The 22,708-nt window shown below is 44.0% G+C and overlaps 1 protein-coding gene across 1 annotated transcript; it reads right to left on the reverse strand.

Annotated features, from left to right (window-relative positions):
• Positions 1 to 12,691: 12,691 nt before the first annotated feature.
• On the reverse strand, positions 12,692 to 19,865 carry LOC125487597 (probable G-protein coupled receptor 139). The gene is made up of 2 exons (XM_048619413.1): positions 19,796 to 19,865; positions 12,692 to 13,608 (listed from the first exon to the last, which is right to left on the reverse strand). Exons 1-2 carry the CDS (start codon positions 19,863 to 19,865, stop codon positions 12,692 to 12,694), a joined length of 987 nt encoding a protein of 328 aa, XP_048475370.1.
• Between the last annotated feature and the right edge of the window lie 2,843 nt (positions 19,866 to 22,708).

Below are 22,708 nucleotides of genomic sequence, written 5' to 3' on the forward strand. Positions count from 1 at the left end.
CTAGACTGTGTTTGTGCTGGTGGTGAGTGAACCTACAAAAGGGAAATACATATTCCATCTTATCCTTGCTAATCTGCCAGCTGCATATACATTTCTCATGACAGTATCGGTAAGAGTGACCACTGCACAGTCCTTGTGGAGGCAAAGTTGTGCCTTCACATTGAGAATACCCTTGACTATGTTGTGTGGTACTATCATTGTACTAAATGGGACATGCTTTAAACAAATTCAGGAACTCAGTTCTGGGCAGCCATGAAACACTGTGAGCCATCAACAGCAGAATTATACTCCAGTACAATCTTCATGGCCCATCATATCCCCCAGTCAACCATTGCCATTAAGTCTCGTTCAATGGAGACTGCAGGAGACCATGCCAAGAGCAGCACCAGAAATACATTATAAAGAAGTGTCTACTTGGTGAAGCTACTAAACAGGACCACTTGTACATGAAAGCAGCATCAGCAGCAAGTGAAATTCAGAGCTGAACAAGCCTACAACCAACAATCTCAATGCTGCAATCCTGCCACATCTACTCATGAATGGTGGTGGACAAATAAATAACTGATTGGAGGAGGAAGCTCCACAAATATCCCCATTGTCAATGATGGAAGAGGCCAATACATCAGTGCAAAAGATAAACCTAAAACATTCGCAGCAATCTTCAGCCAGAAGTACATAGTGGATGATCCATCTCTTTCTTCTCCAGTGCACCCCAGTATTACAGAGAGGAGTCTACAGTCAATTTGTTTTACTCCACGTGGTATCAAGAAACGGTTGGGGACACTGGAAAATTCCAAAGCTGTGAAACTGACAACGTTCCAGCAATAGTACTGAAGTCTTGTGATCCAGAACTCGCTGCTTTCCTAGACAAGCACTTCCACTATAGTTATTGGCAACTATCTGACAAAGTGAAAATTTATCCAGGAATGTCCTGTACACAAAAAGCAGGGCAAATTCAACAGTGATAATTACTGGTCCATCAGTCAACTCTCGGTAATCAATAAAGTAATGGAAGGTGTCATTAACAGTGCAAACAAGCAGCACCTGCTCAGCAACGCCCAGTTTGTGTTCCACCAGGGCCACTAAGCCCCTGACCTCATTACAGCCTTGGTTCAAACATAGCCCGAAGAACTGAATTGCAGGGTTGAGATAACAATGACAGCCCTTGACATCAAGGCCACATTTGACAAAGTGTGTCTTCAAGGAACTTTAGCAAAAATGGAATCAATGGGCATCAGTGGGCAAACTCTCTGCTAGTTGCATTAATATCCGATGCGTAGGAAGATGATTGTTGTTGGAGGTTAGTCATCACACCTGCAGGAAATCTCTGCTGGAGTTCCTCAAGGTAAACCAGAAAGGTGGCACAGCGGTTCCCTTAATTATGCAAAGCAAAGGCATCCTCCAGGTGAGCTTGTAGCAAATGGCTCCAGACAAGGTGCACAAAGACCAAGATCGACATTGCATTTAAAATTTGACAAGTCCATTCAGAGTATAATAATAAAAACCAAAAGAACTGCGGATGCTGTAAATCAGGAACAAAAACAGAGTTGCTGGAAAAGCTCAGCAAGTCTGGCAGCATCTGTGGAGGAGAAAACAGAGTTAACTTTTCGGGTTGGGTGACCCTTCCTCAGAACTCAATTCTGAGGAAAGGTCACCGGACCCGAAATATTAACTCTGTTTTCTCCTCCACAGATGCTGCCAGACTTGCTGAGCTTTTCCAGCAACTCTGTTTTTGTTCCAGAGTATAATAATAGTGGAGAAGAAGCTGTTCTTGAGTCTGCTGGTACATGTGCATAAGCTTTAGTATCTTCTGCCCTATAGAAGAGTTTGGAAGAGATTGTAAGTGGAGTAGGAGGGGTCTTTGATTATATTGGCTGCCTTTCTGAGGCAGCAAGAAGTATCGGTGGAGTCAATGGATAGAAGACTGGCTTGCATGATGTATTGTAGTTTCTTATGGTCCTGAGCAGAGCAGTTGCATGATACATCCATGATGCATCCAGATAGAATGCTTCCTATGGTGCATCTATAAAAATTGGTAAGAGTCTTTACTAACATGCCAAATTTCCTTTGCCTCTGAGGATTAGCGACATTGTTGTGCTTTCTTGATTGTAACAGCAAAGTGGGTTGACCAGGACAGATTGTTGGTGATCATCACCCCTAGGAACTTGACCATCTCCAACCCAGCACCATTGATGTGCCCTCCACCTTGCTTTCTGAAGTCAATGACCAGCTCTTTCATTTTGCTGACAATGAGAGAGAGATTGTTATCTTTGCACCATGTCGCCAAGCATTCTATCTCTTGCCTGTATTCTGTCTTGTCATTGTTTGAGATCCTGCCTACAAAGGTTTCATCAGCAAACTTGTAGATGGAGTCAGGACAGAATTTGGCCATACTGTCATTAGTGCAGAGGGAGCAAAGCAAGGGGCTGAGTACGTAGCCTTGTGGGGCACCAGTGTTGAGGATTATTGTGGAGGAGTTGTTATTGCCTATTCTCACTGTTTGCGGTCTGTGGATCAGGAAATCGAGGATCCAGTTGCAGAGGGCCGAGCAGAGACCTAGATGTCAGAGCCTGGAAATTAGTTTGGTTGGAATTATGTTGTTGAAGGTAGAGCTTTAGTCAATAAGTAGGAGCCTGGCTTAGCTATCCTTGTTATCCAGATGTTCCAGGGATGAGTGTAGGGCCAGGGAAATGGCATCGATCATAGATCTGTTGTGATGGTAGGTAAATTGCAAGGGATCAAGGTAGGCTGGGAGGCTCGAGTTGATGTGAGCCATGATTAACCTCTTGAAGCACTTTATAATTATGGAGGTCAGAGACAATGGACAGTAGTCTTATGCAAGCTGCATACATTTTCTTTGGCACTGGGATGATGGTGGTCTTCTTGAAGCAGGTGGCGATTTCAATTAGTAATAAGGAGAGGTTAAAGATGTCAAAAATTCCCACTAGCTGGTAAGAGCTGGATTTGAGTGCATGGCCAGGGATTCCATCACTTTCCATCGGTTCATGTTCACAAAGGCCGATCTGACGTCTGCAGCAGTGACTGAGGGAACAGATGCATCTGAGGCTGTCGGAGCAGGTAACATCGTTTCAATGACCTACTGTTCAAACCGAACATAAAATGCATTGTGCGCATCAGGGAGGGATATATATTTGTCCACTATTCTGTTCAACTTTGCTTTGTAGCCATTAAGTCATGTAAACCTAGCCACAAATGGTGAGTGTCTGTGTGGAGAGATAGTAGGAACTGCAGATGCTGGAGAATCTGAGATAACAAGGTGTAGAGCTGGATGAACACAACAGGCCAAGCAGCATCAGAGGAGCAGGAAGGCTGACGTTTCGGGACTAGACCCTTCTTCAGAAATGTGGTTAGTTTGGGTCTCCAGTTTAGTCTGGTATTGCCTCTTGGTATCTCTAATAGCCTGACGGAGGTTATATGTGGATTTCCTGCAAAGGTCAGGGCCATCTGATTTGAATGCCTCACGCCTGGACTTCAGTAGGCAAGGGACCTCTCGGTTCATCCATGGTTTCCGGTTGGGAACATTCGAATTAACTTCATTGTCACACAGTCTTCTACACAGTTGCTAATGAAGTCTGTGGTAGTAATGGTATATTCATTTAATTTGGCCGCTGAGTTTTTGAATAAGGATCAGTCTACCAATTCCAAGGATAAGAGATAACAAGGTGTAGAGCTGGATGAACACAGTAGGCCAAGCAGCATTAGAGGAGCAGGAAAGCTGACGTTTAGGGTCTAGACCCTTCTTCAGAAATGGGGGAAGGGAGAGGGGAAGGGGATTCTGAAATAAATAGAGAGAGATGGTGAGGCGGATAGAAGATAGATAAAGGAGAAGATAGGTGGAGAGGAGACAGACAGGTCAAGGAGGCGGGGTTGGGGAGCACCTATGCTCAGTTCGTAACAAACAACTGCACCTCCCAGTCGCGAACCATTTCAACTCCCCCTCCCACTCCTTGGATGACATGTCCATCCTGGGCCTCCTGCAGTGCCACAACGATGCCATCTGAAGGTTGCAGGAACAGCATCTCATATTTCGCTTGGGAACCCTGCAGCCCAATGGTATCAATGTGGACTTCACAAGCTTCAAAATCTCCCCTCCCCCTACCACATCCCAAAACCAGCCCAGCTCGTCCCGGCCTCCCTAACCTGTCCTTACTCCCACCTATCCCCTCCTCCCACCTCAAGCCCCACCCCCATCTCCTACCTACTATCCTCATCCCGCCCCCTTGACCTGTCCGTTCTCTCTGGACTGACCTATCTCCTCCCTAACTCCCCACCTACACTCACCTTTACTGGCTCCAACCCCGCCTCCTTGACCTGTCTGTCTCCTCTCCACCTATCTTCTCCTTTATCCATCTTCTATCCCCCTCCCCCTCTCTCCCTATTTATTTCGGAATCCCCTTCCCCTCCCACATTTCTGAAGAAGGGTCTAGACCCAAAACGTCAGCTTTCCTGCTCCTCTGTTGCTGCTTGGCCTGCTGTGTTCATCTAGCTCCACACCTTGTTATCTCAGATTCTCCAGCATTGGCAGTTTCTACTATTTCTGAATCAATTTTAACCCCACTGCGAAGCCTCTTCTAAGGATGCCTACCTTGAAGAAGTTACCCTCCTCCCTCTGGAAAGACTTCAGTGAATATCTCTCCCACTGCAACCCTCTTGTAATCTCTTCAGCCCTGAAACTGCTCGACCATGTCCTGAAGCAAACAAGGTACTACAGTTACATTGCCTTTCTGAGTACCTGCCTATGGAACCAGATCATCCCCAATGGACTACAGTCTACATTTAGGCCTTCCCAATTTGGCCCCAACCATGATGACTGCTACATTCATAACATTGATGTCCTTCAAAAGTGTTTCTCCCTGCAACTCCTCAAACATACACTCGCAGCAATGTGCCGACTTCTCCTGGTACTGCAATCAAGTCTACCCCAGCTGAGAGCCTCCCACTCCCAGACCTGCAAAGGACCTCTCCTGTTTTTCATTCTTCGAAGGATCCACAACCTGAACTCACAATTCTACTCGGCTTTATTGGATGGTAAAAACCGTAAGTACACTAAACTTACTGGTGCCTGCCACCCAACACAGGCCTCTTCCACCCCCCAAATCCCCAAACCTACCCAGGACCTTCCCCACAATGTGCCCACCGCCAGTGACCATGTGGCCACTTTCGGAGCACCCATGGACTCCACGGATGAAGTCCGGTACGCCATTTCTGGTACAGCGAACGCCATCGACACCGCTGCTGATGCTGCCGCCTCCGTTTCTGAGGCCAACACCACAGACATTGAGGACGCCGCTGCCGCCGCCTCAGCCGCTGCCAACATCCAGGATTCACTGGCCTATGCTGCTCCGCCCACCGCCAAATCCGACATTCGCTCCGCCCACCGCCGACGCTGACTGTGCCCACCGCCTCCACAGCCAGCAGCTCCAGAGGAGACAGTAGCACCCAGCCCTGCCGGGTCTTCACCATTCCCCCAGACCTCCCACTCACTGAGCGCGAACGATCAGTCCTCAGTAAAGGGCTCACCTTTGTTCCCCTCCACCCAAACATCAACGAATACAACTCACGCCTGGACGCTGAACAGTTTTTCCACCACATCCGCGCTTACTTCTTTAATCGTGAGCCTAACCCTCCCTCTACTGTCCCCTTCTCCCGCCTCCAACACACCCCATCCTCCTGGACACCACCCCAAGGCCTCCTACCCTCCCTCGACCTCTTCATCTCCAACTGCCGTCGAGACATCAATTGCCTCAACCTCTCCACCCCTCTTACCCACTCCAACTTCTCCCCCACAGAACGTGCAGCCCTCCGCTCCAATCCCAACCTCACCATAAAACCTGCAGACAAGGGAGGCGCAGTTGTAGTATGGCGCACTGACCTCTACATCGCCAAGGCCAGGCACCAACTTTCTGACACCTCCACCTACCGCCTCCTTGATCATGACTCCACCCCCGACCACCAAAAAATCACCTCCCAAACCATCCACAACCTCATCACTTCAGGAGACCTCCCATCCACAGCCTCCAACCTCATTGTTCCCCAAACCCACACTGCCCGTTTCTATCTCCTTCCCAAAATCCACAAACCTGACGACCCTGGTCGACCCATTGTCTCCGCCTGCTCCTGCCCCACCAAACTCATCTCCACTTATCTTGACTCCATTTTCTCCCCCTTGGTCCAGGAACTCCCCATCTACGTTCGTGACACCACCCAGGCCCTCCACCTCCTCCAGAACTTCCAATTCCCTGGTCCCCAACACTTCATCTTTACCATGGATGTCCAGTCCCTATACACTTGCATTCCCCATGCAGATGGCCTAAAGGCCCTCTGCTTCTTCCTGTCCCGCAGGCCCGAACAGTTCCCCCTCCACTGACACCCTCATCCGCTTAGCTGAACTCGTCCTCACCCTCAACAATTTCTACCTCAATTCCTCCCACTTCCTACAGACAAAGGGGGTACTCGCATGGGCCAAGCTATGCCTGCCTCTTTGTAGGATACGTGGAACAATCCCTCTTCCGAAGCTACACTGGCCCTATCCCCCACCTCTTCCTCCGTTACATCGATGACTGTATCAGCGCCACCTTGTGCTCCCACGAGGAGCTCGAATAGTTCATCCACTTCACAAACACCTTCCACCCCAACCTCAAGTTCACCTGGACCATCTCTGATACCTGTCTCTCCTTCCTGGACTTCTCTGTTTCCATCTCTGGCAACCACCTGGAAACCGATATCCATTTCAAGCCTACCGTCTCCCACATCTACCGAGAATACACCTCCTCTCACCCACCTTCCTGCAAAAAGGCCATCCCCTATTCCCAATTCCTTCATCTCCGCCACATCTGCTCTCGAGATGAGGCATTCCACTCCCGAACATCCCAGATTTCCTCGTTTTCAAGGACCGCAACTTCCCCTTCACAGTGGTCGAAAATGCCCTCGACCGTGTCTCTTGCATTTCCCGCAAGTCATCCCTCACACCCCCTCCCCGCAATAACAACCAAAACAGAATCCCCCTCGTCCTCACGTACCACCCCACCAACCTTCGGATCCAATGATTCATCCTCCAACACTTCCACCATCTGCAATCTGACCCCACTACCAAAGACATTTTTCTCTCCCCACCCTTATCTGCTTTCCGGACTCTCTCCGTGACTCCCTTGTCCACTCCACACTCCCCACCAGTCCCACCACCCCCAGCACTTTTCCCTGCAACCGCAGGAAGTGCCATGCCTGCCCCTACACCTCCTCCCTCACCTCCATCCCAGGCTCTAAGAAGAACTTCCACATCAAACAGATGTTCACCTGCACATCTGCTAATGTGGTATGCTGTATCCGCTGTTCCCGTTGTGGCCTCCTCTACATCGGGGAAACCAAGCAGAGGCTTGGGGACCACTTTGTGGAGCACCTATGCTCGGTTCGCGACAAACTACTGTACTTCCCAGCTGTGCACCATTTCAACTCCCACTTCCACTCCTTGGACGACATGTCCATCCTGGGCCTCCTGCAGTGCCACAACGATGCCACCCGAAGGTTGCAGGAACAGCATCTCATATTTCGCTTGGGAGCCCTGCAGCCCAATGGTATCAATGTGGACTTCACAAGTTTCAAAATCTCCCCTCCCCCGACTGCATCCCAAAACCAGCCCAGCTCGTACCCGCCTACCTAACCTGTCCTCCCACCTATCCCCTCCTCCCACCTCAAGCCCCACCCCCATCTCCTACCTCCTGGCTTCATCCCGCCTCCTTGACCTGTCCGTCCTCCCTGGACCGACCTATCCCCTCCCTAACTCCCCACCTACACTCACCTTTACTGGCTCCAACCCTGCCTCCTTGACCTGTCTGTCTCCTCTCCACCTATCTTCTCCTTTATCCATCTTCTATCCGCCTCCCCTTCTCTCCCTATTTATTTCAGAATCCCCTTCCCCTCCCTCATTTCTGAAGAAGGGTCTAGACCCGAAACATCAGCTTTCCTGCTCCTCTGTTGCTGCTTGGCCTGCTGTGTTCAGCCAGCTCTACACCTTGTTATCTCAAATTCTCCAGCATCGGCAGTTTCTACTGTCTCTGTACCAATTGCAAGCAGTTCTGTGGAAGCTGTTCCATTGCCTCTGACTAGTACTTTCCCACTGTCTGTACTGAGTGCTTGTAAGCCAGGTGGACGAACACAGCATTCTGATCTGATTTTCTGGAATACTGATGAGGTTTGGATTGGTAGGAACTTTGATGCTTGTGTAGCATGGTTGTTGTAAATTGAGTGAATGTGGCTGTCTTCATGATTAAAATCAACCTACCATTTGGGTCACTGAAGAACACATGATGATTTTTAAATCTCATCAATTGTGAACTAAACTCACTGGAAAAATTTGTTTGTTTTCAAATGTTTAGCAAGGCAGAGTTTCAGGGTGACATGGCGTTGGTACAAATACAGAACACTGTGACTGCTCTTGATTTGAGCATACAATGAATTGAAACACTTGCCCATGATACAGACCTTGAGAGAAATATAACACAATGTTATGATCCCATATGATGCTAACACTGAACAAATCGGATCCCAGAGTGAAATCTTGCTTGATTGTTCACAAGTTTTATTTTTGAACTTTTATTGTATTTGTTTGCCACTAAAATTATTACCCAAATGGAACAAATTTCCTGAGACTTAATAAGCAATAATAGTAAAACTTAGTCTTTTCCCCAGAAATATCACTTACAGACCTTAAATCCTAGTGAAGTATCATTGCTATTTTCGCTTTAAGATGTCACACTGAAACTTCTGGCCACACCATCACCAGATGCTAATCTTTCTATTACTTCCAGAGGCACATAAATGCAGACTAACTCAGAGACTCCTCACATTCCACCTTCTGTCATTTGAGAAAGCATAAGACTTTTCAGTTATGATGTCTGAATTTCAATTCAGCTCTAGCAGCTTAGAAACTGGCTTCACAGATCACAAACTTCCACAAAACGAAGAAAACAAAAACTCCCCTCTTGCCTGTGACAATGTCTCGTTATAAGGTTGCAGAAGTTCAAATTTGCAAACAGGTTATCAAATAATCTCTTGTGTAGCTTCCTAGCAATTTGACCTCCATTACACAGTACCCTGGAATCGAAGACTTTACTTCAATGCTCCAGATGAATTTCTGATCTCCTGTTATATGCGACAATGTATCATATGGCAATTTCCTATTATGAACAGAACCAAAAACCACAAATCACCAGCCACTTTTCGCATTGCTGTTGGAAGTCTTCTGTTCGCAGATAGTGATGCACCGGCTGACTGTTACTTCATAATGTCAAATACAGCCAACTTTTGTCACTTACACTGTGATCTGAACATTGAAGATATTGAATATTTTTTGAAATAAATGGTAAAGTATATACATAACTCTAATTGCAATGCAATGACACAGTAAATGGAGAAATCTAGATCCAGTCAGTGAAAATAATGTCTTTGGAATCAGAAATATAGTTTCTTGCATTTCCAATCTACGAATTTCCGATTGTCTGTTGAATTTAAATGCCAGCTAGTTACACTGAGGAACACCAAATGAGATCAGCTTAAATCATAATCAATATTGTCTATTGCCCATTAAGAAGAGAATGGTTCATGATGAAATTGCCCAAAATTTCAATTGTGGCCACAAAAGTTGCAATGACTGACCTAAATTGGGTAGTTGGTCTACAGAAGCAGAAATGAGATTACCATCTTCTCAAGGTTAATTAAGTGCTGACATATTGGTTTGGTAGACAATTAGGAGTTGCCACAAGTAAAGGCCAGCTACCATTATTTTCAAAGACTGCAACATTGACCTAGCAACAAGAGAAAGTGGAATGGCAAAAGACAGAATAAGGGTTTTTCCTGGACTCATTAATGTTTGTCAAGACATTCTGCTTCCCGCTGCAGTGGTTCATAGGGGGTTCCTGCTCTGTCATGGTGGGAAAAACAGGACGATTTCACCAATAGTAACATCAAACTGACCTGGAGAGTGATAGTAGAGAAGGTGAGAAACTGCATTTAAGGTTCCACTTATCTAAATATCTGAATTCAAAAAGGAATTGGGGCCTCAAGCATTCAGGCCAGGTGAGTGCACAATATAAAACTTGCAGCCTTTAATTTGATGAAATGGGAGTGATCTGATCATCAGGAATTGGCCCAGGTAATATCAGCATTCTTTGTCAGATTCACTTTTCAGTGTGAAGGTATGAGTGATTCTTGCACAGTCAATACTGGGACAACGTGCAAGGGCCATGTCCTTTGCTCCATGATGTTTACCTATGTGAACATGGGCAAAATGTGCATGTGTGAGATATGATTTGATTTGGTTAATTGTAGTCACTTGTACCTAAGTACAGTGAGAAGTTTTGTTTTGTGAGCTATACAGGCAGATCATAGCAAACAAGGACATACAGATCATAGGGTGCTTAGACAGAGAAAGGCATACAAGGTTATGGCTGCACAGGAGGTGCACAAAACAAGGTCAACATTATTTGAAGTTAGAGTGGTCTAATAACAGCAGGGAAGAAGCTAGTCTCGAACCTGTTGGTGCGTGTGTTCAGGCTTCTGTATCTTCTGTCTGACACAACAGGTTGGAGAGAGTGTGTGTGTTTTTGTGTGTATGTTTGTGTTTGTGTTTGTGTGTTTAACAGGGGTTTAGTAAGAGGTTATATACCAGCACGGGGAGAGGGCCAAAACACAAATGGAAAGACAAGAATTGGAGGCAGCATGTAATTCATGATCATCCTCACATCTGTGAAGGAAATGGCACTATAGCCAGAAGGGAAGGAAGTAGGGCAAGACCATTTACTAATAGTGATTTGGATGTGAAGCCCCAAGACAGTGAATTACTGAATGGATAGGCTTGAGAGACATGTTGTGGGTCAAAAAGTATTGTGCTTATGTGCGCAAGACTGGAAGCCAAAGATCTAAACAACGTACAGTCAGAAACTTACATTGTCCTCTCATCACCTATTTCTCTTTTGCAGGTCACGTACAACTGTGGCTTGATTCTGAGTCTCTGGAACATTCCTCCACTTCTTAAGCAGCAAAAGAGATCTCAAGGTGCATATTGCATAATTCTCATGAATATTTCACCAGTATAGATACCTTCAAGTAGGCAAGGGTGTCATGGAAGTTATTTTATTTATTCATTTTGCGGGATGTGGGCACTGCTGGTTGGCCAACATTTATTGCCCCATCCCTGGTTGCCCTTGAGAAGGTGGTGGTGAGCTGCCTTCTTGAACCGCTGCAGTCCACCTGCTGTGGATTGACCCACAATGCTATTAGGGAGGGAATACCAGGATTTTGACCCAGCGACAGTGAATGAACAGCAATATATTTCCAAATCAGGATGGTGAGTGACTTGGAGGGGAACTTGGAGGTGGTCGTGTTCCCATATGTCTGATGCCCTTGTCCTTCTTGATGGAAGTGGTCGTGGATTTGTAAGATTTGCTGTCTGAGAATTTTTGGTGAATTTCTACAGTGCATCGTGTAGATAGTACACACTGCTGCTACTGAGCATTGGTGGTGGAAGGAATGAATGTTTGTGGATGTAGTGCCAATCAAGCGGGCTGCTTTGTCCTGGATGGTGTCAAACTTCTTGAGTGTTGTTGGAGCTGTACCCATCCAGGGAAGTGGGGAGTATTCCATCACACTCCTGACTTGTGCCTTGTAGGTGGTGGACAGGCTCTGGGGAGTCAAGAAGAGAATTACTCGCCATGGTGTTCCTAGCCTCTGACCTGCTCTTGTAGCCATTGCATTTATGTGGTGAATCTAATTGGTTTCTGTTCAGTGATAACTCCCAGGATGTTGATAGTGGGGGGATTCAGTGATGGTAACACCATTAAATGTCAAGGGGCAGTGGTTAGATTGTCTCTTATTGATGATGGTCATAGCCTGGCATTCGTGTGGCGTGAATGTCACTTGCCACTTGTCAGCCCAAGCCTGGATATTAGATGGTAATAGGTCTGCAAATAGGTCAGTGCAGCACAGACATCTGAGGAGCAGAAACAGGCAGAGATGTTTCCGGACTTCACACTCTGAAAAATGGAAGAATGTGGGGGAATAGTCAACATGAAGCTTATGAGCTACCTTGAAGTTATCATGAAGGCCACAGAGGAATTTATTGGAAAGAAGTGTGTATAGTTCTGACAAGATTCAAGAGGCATGTGAAGACGGTGCAGAATTTCATTCAGACCAAATGAGCAGCCAGAATTCTGCCTGAAAAAGAAAGTTGAGTACAGTCCTTTCCAGTAATGCCCACAACTTATGAATGAATGCATGTTTAGACATACAAACCAATAAATAATCATAAACATAAGTAATTCCATCCATCAATTAATCCATCATTTGATTCAGTAATCATTCAATCAATCAATCAATCAATTAATCCGTCAATAAAGTCTTGTCTGTCTCAACAACATCCGATTACAACACTGCTCTTCCTCTTTGCTAAAGCAAATGGATCGAGTCTGAGCAACCATGGCTCAGAGATCAGGAAATTAATTGAGAATATTTAATTTCTGAAATGGAGGGGGATGCGTTGTTTCCAATTTATTCTTAAACTCACACTTTGTGAGTGACGATTGAAAGTTGAGTGGCACTTGGCAACAGGTATGCCGTAGTCAGATGGCGAACAATGTGAACATGCTGGACAATAACGTACAGCTAGTAAGGACTTGCCTTATCTTCCGATTTTAAATATTTGAATGAGTAGTCTCAGTGGATACTTCAGCCCATTCCTCAACTCAATTCTGATTTTGCCTTGGGTCCCGGCGTAAATGAACGGATTGACGCTGGAAGTCAAGAGGAGAAGCCTAAATCCGGCTTCTTCGAGAAGAAATGTTTGTTCACTGAAGTCGGAGCCTGTGAAATAAACGACTTTCGCAACTCGGATGTATATGATCGTTATTATAAATAACAAATGTAACAGGATAAAAGTGCCCGAGATGGCGAAAAGTAAAACAATTGATTTTCTCCGCTTTTCCATTTCTGGATCACCCTGATTCTTCCCATTGTTCTGGACCCGAAGTCTCCTGCGGCCTCTATTGGCCACTAGAATGTATCTGACGGTCAGAATATTCAGCAGTAAAATCAGAATAAAGGGAAGACATGGGGTTAAAATAGGCCGTATCCAGTCATACGCAGCCCAAGCTGGTGAAGTGTAAAATATTAACCGTGCACGACAAAACAAAGGTATATTATTAACTATGTACGTGGGTTCGTATATAAAATACACAAAGGCATTTTTTAAACAGGTCAGTGCGGACACGATTCCGATCACTCGCACTGCCACCTTCTCGGTGCAATATTTTGTTTTTAGCTTCTGGCAACAAATAACTACAAATCTATCAAAGGTGAAAGCGACAGTTAACCAGGCAGAACTGTCAATAGCTGCAAAATTAAAGGCCAAGCGGAGGCTGCATACTGGGGTGATAAACGGGAAGCTGAATGGGAAAAAAATCCCAGCAATCCGGTTTAATATTACAGCAGTAACGATGAGCATGAGATCCGTTATTGCCATGGACACCAGGTAGTAGGTAATGCATCCAGAGAGACCGCATCTTCTTTGGTACAGGATGATAATCAATGCCAGATTAGTTGGATTAGAGAAAGCGAGAGTCCAAAGATGTGCAGGTTAGGTGGATTGGCCATGCTAAATTGCCCATAGTGTTCAGGAAGGTGTAGATTAGGTGGGTTATCGGGGGATGGGTCTGGGTGGGATGCTCTGAGGTTCGGTATGGACTTGTTGGACCGAAGGGCCTGTTTCCACACTGTAGGGATTCTATGAAAAGTTCTATGAAGAGAGACAGATGGACGGGTATATAGAATGTGCGTGCGCGACACAGTGCGAATAACCAAGTTACGTATTTGACTCCAAATGAAATCATTAATTTTAACAATACTTGCGCATATTTTTGCGATGTGATCTTGAATTTTACATCAGTGAAATAAACGTGAGTCACACCAGTGAAATAAGTCTGAGTTAATGACAATTGAATATCCTAATGGTATGTATTGGAAGACTAAGTAAAAATTCAAAATGCATTGAAAGCAACACAGAAACTGAATTACAGAAGAAATAATCATCAGCCATTAACTAATAATGAAAATATTGAAGTGGTTATATGTCAGAACTTTAAGTATGGGAAATATCAAGCTTGTGGACAATGTTCAGTGGTGATCAAATGTGGCTCCTTCCAGTGAATTGCTGTGGGATCGTTCACTCTGGGCAATGTTGGCAGTCAATCTACTCAACAATACTGTGGGTTTCCTGCAGGTGCTCCAGTTTCTTCCCACAGTCCGAAGATGTGCAGTTTAGGTGGATTGGCCATGCTAAATTGCCTGTATTGTCCAGAGATGTGCAGGCGAGGTGGATTAGCCGTGGTAAATGTGGACTTACAGGGATAGCATGGGGGGTGGGTCTGGGTGGGCTGCTCTTTGGAGGGTCAGTGCAGACTTGATGGTGAATAGCTTCTTTCCGCACTGTATGGATTCTATGATACTATGAATAACTTCAAACATAATGGAGTGAATGGCAATTAAATCTGTCCAACAATACAGACACAAGAGCATTGGTATACCAATGAAATACTGAGATTTTGTCTTCCTAATTACTTGAGATTTTCAGTGTCAATCTGGACCATTGCCAGATGCTGAAATCTAATTTGGATATGAAGACTCATACAATGTAATTCTTGCTCAGTGGAGCATTGCATGGTTGAAGTAACAGATCAAGTTCATCCTCTAGTGAATAATTGAAATAGAAAATATGCAAGAGATACCACTCACTGTAATACCAACTCAATGCAGAGAAAATATGGATGTGAGCAATGTGAAATATTGTCAGATTCTAAGATTAGAAGGAAATCCCAATTTAGCTGTTAGCAATTTAGAATCTTCAGTAATACTGCAAATGGCAGAGGAGAGCTGTGTTGAAAAGTGAATATTAAAGATTGAGGATAGAAACATTGTGCTGTGAATAAAGAACAAAGAAAATTACAGCACAGGAACAGGCCCTTCAGCCCTCCAAGCCTGCACCGATCCAGATCCTCTATCTAAACCTGTCACCTATTTTCCAAGGATCTGTATCCCTCTGCTCCCTGCCCATTCATGTATCTGTCTAGATACATCTTAAATGACACTAACATGCCCGCCTCTACCACCTCCACTGGCAACGCGTTCCAGGCACCCACTATCCTCTGCGTAAAGAACTTTCCATGCATATCTCCCTTCAACTTGTCCCCTCTCACCTTGAAATCGTGACCCCTAGTAATTGAGTCTCCAACTCTGGGAAAAAGCTTCTTGCTATCCACCCTGTCTATACCTCTCATGATTTTGTAGACCTCAATCAGGTCCCCCCTCAACCTCCATCTTTCTAATGTAAATAATCCTAATCTACTCAACCTCTCTTCATAGCTAGCGCCCTCCATACCAGGCAACATCCTGGTGAACCTCCTCTGCACCCTCTCCAATGCATCCACATCCTTTTGGTAATGTGGTGACCAGAACTGTACGCAGTATTCCAAATGTGGTCGAACCGAAGTCCTATACAACTGTAACATGACCTGTCAACTCTTCTACGCAGTACCCCGTCCGATGAATGAAAGCATGCCATATGACTTCTTGACCACTCTATCGACCTGAGATAGGTACAAACACTAATCAGACATTACATATATAGATTACATATATATTTATTAACCTTTCAACAGTTCATGATGCCCTTTCAACAAAATCATCTGGGAATTGATTGACAGCTGTGGAAATGAAGTGAAAGATGATGCTTAACCTATTCAGCCACATTATGAATGTATACTGCGTGGGCCACCAAGACATGCAGTGAGACCCAAACATGGAACGTCTGGTTAATTAGCAAAAATGCTACCCACAACCCTCCAAGTCCTATCAGATTGAGAGAGTTTTCTTGTTTCAAACAATTCAATCAATGATAAATTTGGCATTTACTGTGTCACTGTCGAAACCAATACTGCAATAGATCCACATTTATTCCATGATATAATTGTAATAATCCACCTATAGTGACAATGGAAATAGCACCATAGATCCACAACAGCATGATAATTACAGTACAGTCATTCTCCTTATGAACTGTGTAGACCTTCATAAGGATAATTACAGTACAGTCATTCTCCTTATGAACTGTGTAGACCTTCATGTTCACAGAAATAATAATTTTAGTAGCAATGCTAACATTTGTAACACAGTTTTTAAACATGTATGAGAATTTATCAACAGGAACATTGCCAAAGCCACAATGGAACTGGATTCCCATCACAATAGTTTAACGTAATTTGGCAGGGGGAGGGGCCACAGACTGTTCGCAGGATAAGGGCACCGCATTATACAGTAAAACAGTCAAGTCAGAGAGAGTGCAGCGGATTAATTTTCAAGGGAGTAAGACACGGCTTGATGGCCTTTACTTTAATTCTGGGAGTATCAAAGGTAAAATGGATGAGCTAAGGTCATGAAAGTATAATATAGTAACCATTCAAAGACGTGGTAGAGGGAGGGCCAGGGCTAGTAATTCTACATTCCACGATGTAGAATCTCCAGGCGAGAGAGACAAGGGGGTAAAAGAGGAGGAGGTATTGTATTATTAGGTAAGGAGTCAATTACTGCGTAAAGGAGGGCGAAATCTTGGAGGGGGAATTGAATGAAGCTTTCTGGGTACAGCTTAGGAATAAAAAAAAGGTAGCCACATTTCTAGGTGTTTATTATAGACCTGCAGAGAGTCGGCAGGAAACTGAGCAGCAAATTTGTGTCCCATTCACGGAGGTGTGAAGAAATAATAACAAAAGGATAGGTGATTTCAACTTTCCCATCATTAACTGGAATAGACATTGTGTTAAGGACTTGGAGTGGATTTCTTGAAATATGCGGATGGGAACTTTTAGGCCAATATTTAGAGGGTCCAACAAGGTATGGAGTTGTTCTGGACCTACTTCTGGGGAATGAAGCCAGACAGGTAGTTGAGGTGGGTTGGGGGGAACACTTCCATGATAGCGATCAAAGCATGGTACAATTTGAGCTTCTTACAGACAAAAAAAACAGACAAGTTACAAAAAATGTTCTGGATTGGGGAGAACAGAGTTTATTTAAATAAGGCAGGGTCTGGCCAAGGGAGATGGAGAAATTATACAGAAGAGCAGTGGACCATTCAGAAAGGAAATGGGGAGGATAGAAGCCAAATATATTCTCCATAGGGTGATAGGAAGAGTAACAACCCTAGAGAACTATGGATGACTAAAGATATTCAGGATACAATGAGAAGGAAAAGAGAGGCTTTAACAGGTAGAAAGGGACCAAATCAGTGGAGGCATTAGTGAGCTACAGAAAGTGCAGGGTGGAGCTTGAGAAAGCAATTAGGAAAGCAAAGAGGGGATATGTGAAAGCTCTGGCTGGTAAAAAATAACAAAAATTTCAAGATAGTCTATAGGTATGTCAATGGGAAGAGAAAGGGTAGGGCCCAGTAAGGAACAAGGGGGCAATCTGTGTGTAGAACCAGAGGACGTTGGTAGAGTGTTGAACCAATACTTTACATCCACCTTCACCCAACAGAATGAGGATGAAGCTATGGAAGCTGGGAGAGAGACTGCGAAGTTCTTGGAGGCATTGGAAGTATTGATAGCTTGAGAAGTGGACAAATCACCAGGTCTGGATGAGTTGCATCCTAGGCTGCTGTGAGAGGCAAGAGAAGAGATTGCAGGGGCTCTGACCCAAATTTTTAATTCCTCTATGGCCACGGGGGAGGTGCCAGAAAACCGGAGAACAGCTAATGTGGCTCCAATATTTAAAAAAAGGTTGTAAAGAAAAGCCAGAGAACTACAGACCAGTGATTTTCATGTCAGTGGTACGGAAACTATTGGAGTAAATTCTGAAGAACAACATTTATATCCACTTAGAGAGGCAAGGATCAAGGATAGGCAGCATGGCTTCATCAGAGGGAGGTCATGCCAATCAAATTTGAAGTTTTGAGGAGGTGACTAAGTGTGTAGATGAGGATAGTGCAGTTGATATAGCTTATATGGATTACAACAAAGCTTTTGACAATATTCCATATAGGAGACTTATCCAGAAGGCAAATACAAGGTAATTTGATAAACTGAATTCAAGATTGGCTCAGTTGCAGGTGACAGAGGGTGCTGATAGAAGGATGCTTTTCGTGACTGGAAGTCAGTGTCTAGTGGCGTACCATACGGTTCTGTGCTCAGTCCACTATTATTTGTCATTTATATAAATGACATAGATGACTGTGTGGGTGATTAGTAAGTTTGCAGATAATACAAAGATTGTTTGGATGGTTAGCAGTGAGGTTGAGTGTCCTTGAGCTACAAGAAGTTATAAACAGGATGGTCAAATGGGCAAGTAAGTGTCAGGTAGAATTTTACTCTGAAAAATATGAAGTGATACACTTTGGAAAGTGTAATTTGATAAGAAAACATTCAATGAATAGAATGACACTAGGAAATTCTATTGAACAAAGGAACTTGTTCATGTTTGTCCATAGATTTCTGACGGTGAAAGGGCACAGTGGTAGGGTGGTGAAAAAAAGCATATGGGACATGTCTTTATCAATCGGGCAATGGATTACATGAGCAGGGAAGTTATGTTGGAGTAGTATAGAACTTTGGTGAGACCACAGTGAGAGTACCGTGTGCTCTTCTGGTTGCCATATTACAGGAAAGATGTGATTTCACTGGAGAGGGTGCAGATGAGATTCACCAGGATGCGGCCTGGGATGGAAAATGTAAGTTATGAGGGCAGAACGAATAGAATTGGGTTGATTTCTTTGGAGCAGAGAAGACTGAAGAGCAATCTGCGATATACAAGATTATGAGGGGTATGGACAGATTGGATAAGGAGCAGCTGTTCCTTTAAGCTGAAAGATCAGTCATGAAGGGATATAGGTTTAAGGTGACCAGTAGGGGGTTTTGGGGGGGTTGGGGGATGTGCGGAAAACCTATTTCTATATGGTGATGTTCTGGGATGCACTGCAGGTGGGGAGGGGTTGCCTGATGATGGTGGTGGTAGAGGCATATTACTTCACATTCTTTAAGAATTACCTAGATGAGCCCTTGGCATGTCATAATATTCAAAGCTATGGGCCAACTCCTGGTAAATGGGACAGGTTGAAAGTCAGGTGTTTCTCAAGTGTCAGCACAGAATCGATAGACCAAGGGGCCTGTATTCACTTCAATGACAATAACTTTGAATAAGTTCACCCACAATAACAAGATCAAATGGCAACAGAATTACTTTGCATCAAAAAACGTGATGTTAATTTACTCACACTTACAGTGCATAAACCACAGTAAAACTACATTTACACCATGGGAAAGCAGTAAATTGACAAATAGTACAATTTTGACAAATAATGTAATTTAAGGAATTAAGTGATAGCCAAAAAAAAAGACAGCTTGACATTAAACGGGGAAGATCTTACAAGTAATGGAAAGAACCTGTGTTCATAAAGGAGAAATATATACTATAAGAACGTATACCATTAATTCAGAGTGAATAAAATATTCAAAGTGAATAATTTATAACCTTGATAGAGGCATTAAGACAGTTAAAGCATAAAAAAATTCTTCCAAAGAAAAACACACCAGTCAAATGAAGTAAATACACTATTGAAGCGGAATAATGCATCAGATGAAATGGGACAAAGGGTGTCGACATTTTGAAGATGCACGACTGTTAAAGTGGGAGAATCAATGCAGCTAACCAATGATTCCGACAACTAGTAACTAACTACAATAATTACCTGGAAGTCCAATAGCTGCAAGGACGGGATAGTAAATGGCAAACACCAGACCTCTTGGTATTCCATGCATTTCTAAAAGAAGTTCTGGCCATGTCCAACACTACATTGAAAAACTGCCAAATTTATAAAAGGTTTCAGGCTCCAGGGAGTTAATTAAACTGATTTTTGTTTTGACATTAACCAATTTACTGTAAGGAAGGAGGTGGTATAAACTGATGCTCAGCTGGTCCTTATGTTTTGATATAATAGAGTTTTGTTTATTTCCATGTAATCAGGGATGTCTCCAAAATAAAATGTATGGCAAATCCAGGTTGCATTTCTGCATTTTTAAAAAAAAAACAAGCTAACAATTTTGATACTGGAGCCTGGCCAAATCAATGAGATTCACCACTGACTTCAGTGAGAAACACACATTTTTCTCATACAACCCAAGGAAGTTCTCACTCTTAATCACTATTCAGTTGAATAACTGATCAGGGACAATATGTTTCTAAATCCCTGTGAGAATAATTCAGACAATTCGGTTTATGCTTATTTTGGAGAGGCCCATTAAAGTATGTTATCCTCATTGCATAAAGGCATAATTCTTCAGTTCTTTTGGGAGACTCAGTTACTGGGGGTCATGATTTCAAGGTGAGAGGGGAAAAGTTAAAGAGAGATACGTGTGGAAAGTTCTTTACGCAGAGGGTGGTGGGTGCCTGGAACGCATTGCCAGCGGAGGTGGTAGAGGCGGGCACGATAGTGTCATTTAAGATGTATCTAGACACTTCTTCTGGTTGCACATTCAATACATGCTCCATACTCTGCGTGAAAAAGTTGTCCCTTAGGTCCCTTTTAAATTTTTCCCCTCTCACCTTAAACCCGTGTCCTCTAGTTTTGGACTCCCCTACCCTGGGGAAAAGACCTTGGTTATTCACCCTATCCATGCCTCCCCCATCCCCATGATTTTATAAACCTCCCGTGTCTAGTGGATCTCTATGTTGCATATTTGGGATCAATTCTATCCCAGTTCTCAGGAGTGTCAAGCTAGAACCACAAGGGCTGTGTGTTACCAATAAGTGGTACCATGGAGAACTTGCTAATGGAAGGACTGTGTACTGACAGGTGGAAAGTTAAAATATTAGCTCAGTTAAAAATTTGGCATTGTATGCCGAAATGAGATTAAAATCAGCTTTAAAAAGAATCAAAAGCATGATGCTTCTCTTCGCACATCTACTTGACACATCCCATCAATGTGTCCAACAGACTCAGTCGCTTCTTAGTCTCGTCATTCATATCCATAGCTGTCATACTGGAGAGGATTGTTCAACTCCTTGACAAGAATAAATTGTTTTCCATATGGTTGTTGCCCAAGAAAAAAGTACATTTTGGACTTGAGTACTGTGAATGTAAGTGTGCTGAATTCGATATATCCAAGACTGGATGGGATTGTGGTGGAATGAATCTGGTGTATTGTAAGCAGTGCTATAATAAACTGACACGGTAGTAAGTGTTGCAATACACAAGTTTACACTGTATTCACACAAACTGGACAGGACATATTGCCACTAAATGTAACTGCGCTGAAGTGCTTAGGTTCTCAGTGAACTAACACCCTCCACTGACCTGAACAAGTTGACAAGAACAAAGAACAAAGAAAATTACAGCACAGGAACAGGCCCTTTGGCCCTCCAAGCCTGCGCTGATCCAGATCCTCTTTCTAAACCTGTCACCTATTTTCCAAGGATTTGTATCCCTCAGCTCCCTGCCCATTCATGTATCTGTCGAGATACATCTTAAATGACGCTTTCGTGCCCACCTCTACCACCTCCACTGGCAACGCGTTCCAGGCACCCAGCACCCTCTGCGTAAAGAACTTTCCACGCATATCTCCCTTAAACTTGTCCCCTCTCACCTTGAAATCGTGACCCCTAGTAATTGAGTCTCCCACTCTGAGAAAAAGATTCTTGCTATCCACCCTGTCTATACCTCTCATGATTTTGTAGACCTTAATCAGGCCCCCCCTCAACCTCCGTCTTTCTATTGTAAATAATTCTAATCTACTCAACCGCTCTTCATAGCTAGCACCCTCCATACCAGGCAACATCCTGGTGAACCTCCTCTGCACCCTCTCCAATGCATCCACATCCTTTTGGTAATGTGGTGACCAGAACTGTACACAGTATTCCAGATGTGGTCGAACCAAAGTCCTATACAACTGTAACATGACCGGCCAACTTTTGTACTCAATACCCCATCCAATGAATGAAAGCATGCCATATGCCTTGTTGACCACTCTATCCACCTGCGTTGCCACCTTCAGGGTACAATGGACCTGAACACCCAGATCTCTCTGTGTATCAATTTTCCCCAGGGCTTTTCCATTTACCATATAGTTCACTCTTGAATTGGATCTTCCAAAATGCATCACCTCGCATTTGCCTGGATTGAACTCCATGTGCCATTTCTCCACCTAACTCTCCAATCTATCTATATTCTGCTGCATTCTCTGACAGTCGCCTTCACTATCTGCTACTCCACCAATCTCAGTGTCATCTGCGAACTTGCTAATCAGACCATCTATACCTTCCTCCAGATCATTTATGTATATCACAAACAACAATGGTCCCAACACGGATCCCTGTGGAACACCACTGGTCACAGTTCTCCATTTTGAGAAACTCCCTTCCACTACAACTCTCTGTCTCCTGTTGCCAAGCCAGTTCTCTGGTTCACACAAAAAGTGTATATTATAATCAAAATCTGAATCAAATATGATATTATTATAGACCAGACCAATATATATAATATTGTTATGGACCAGGCCAACCACACACCCCCAAAAACATATTAAGAAGATAGCCTAGACCCCAAGTTTTTCCTATTTTTAAGGCAGGTGTGAGGCATTGCGTTCTGAATGCAATTTGATTGGCC

This window comes from Rhincodon typus, chromosome 42, assembly GCF_021869965.1.
Source record: "Rhincodon typus isolate 14 chromosome 42, sRhiTyp1.1, whole genome shotgun sequence".
NCBI classification, from domain to species: domain Eukaryota; kingdom Metazoa; phylum Chordata; class Chondrichthyes; order Orectolobiformes; family Rhincodontidae; genus Rhincodon; species Rhincodon typus.

Excerpts from the sequence above, each read along its gene's own strand:
- LOC125487597 (XM_048619413.1), bottom strand. The coding sequence starts at position 19,865 with ATGCATGGAATACCAAGAGGTCTGGTGTTTGCCATTTACTATCCCGTC. Across the intron at positions 13,609-19,795 it reads TGCAGCTATTGGACTTCCAG|CTAATCTGGCATTGATTATC; the intron begins GTAATTATTGTA and ends TCTCTAATCCAA.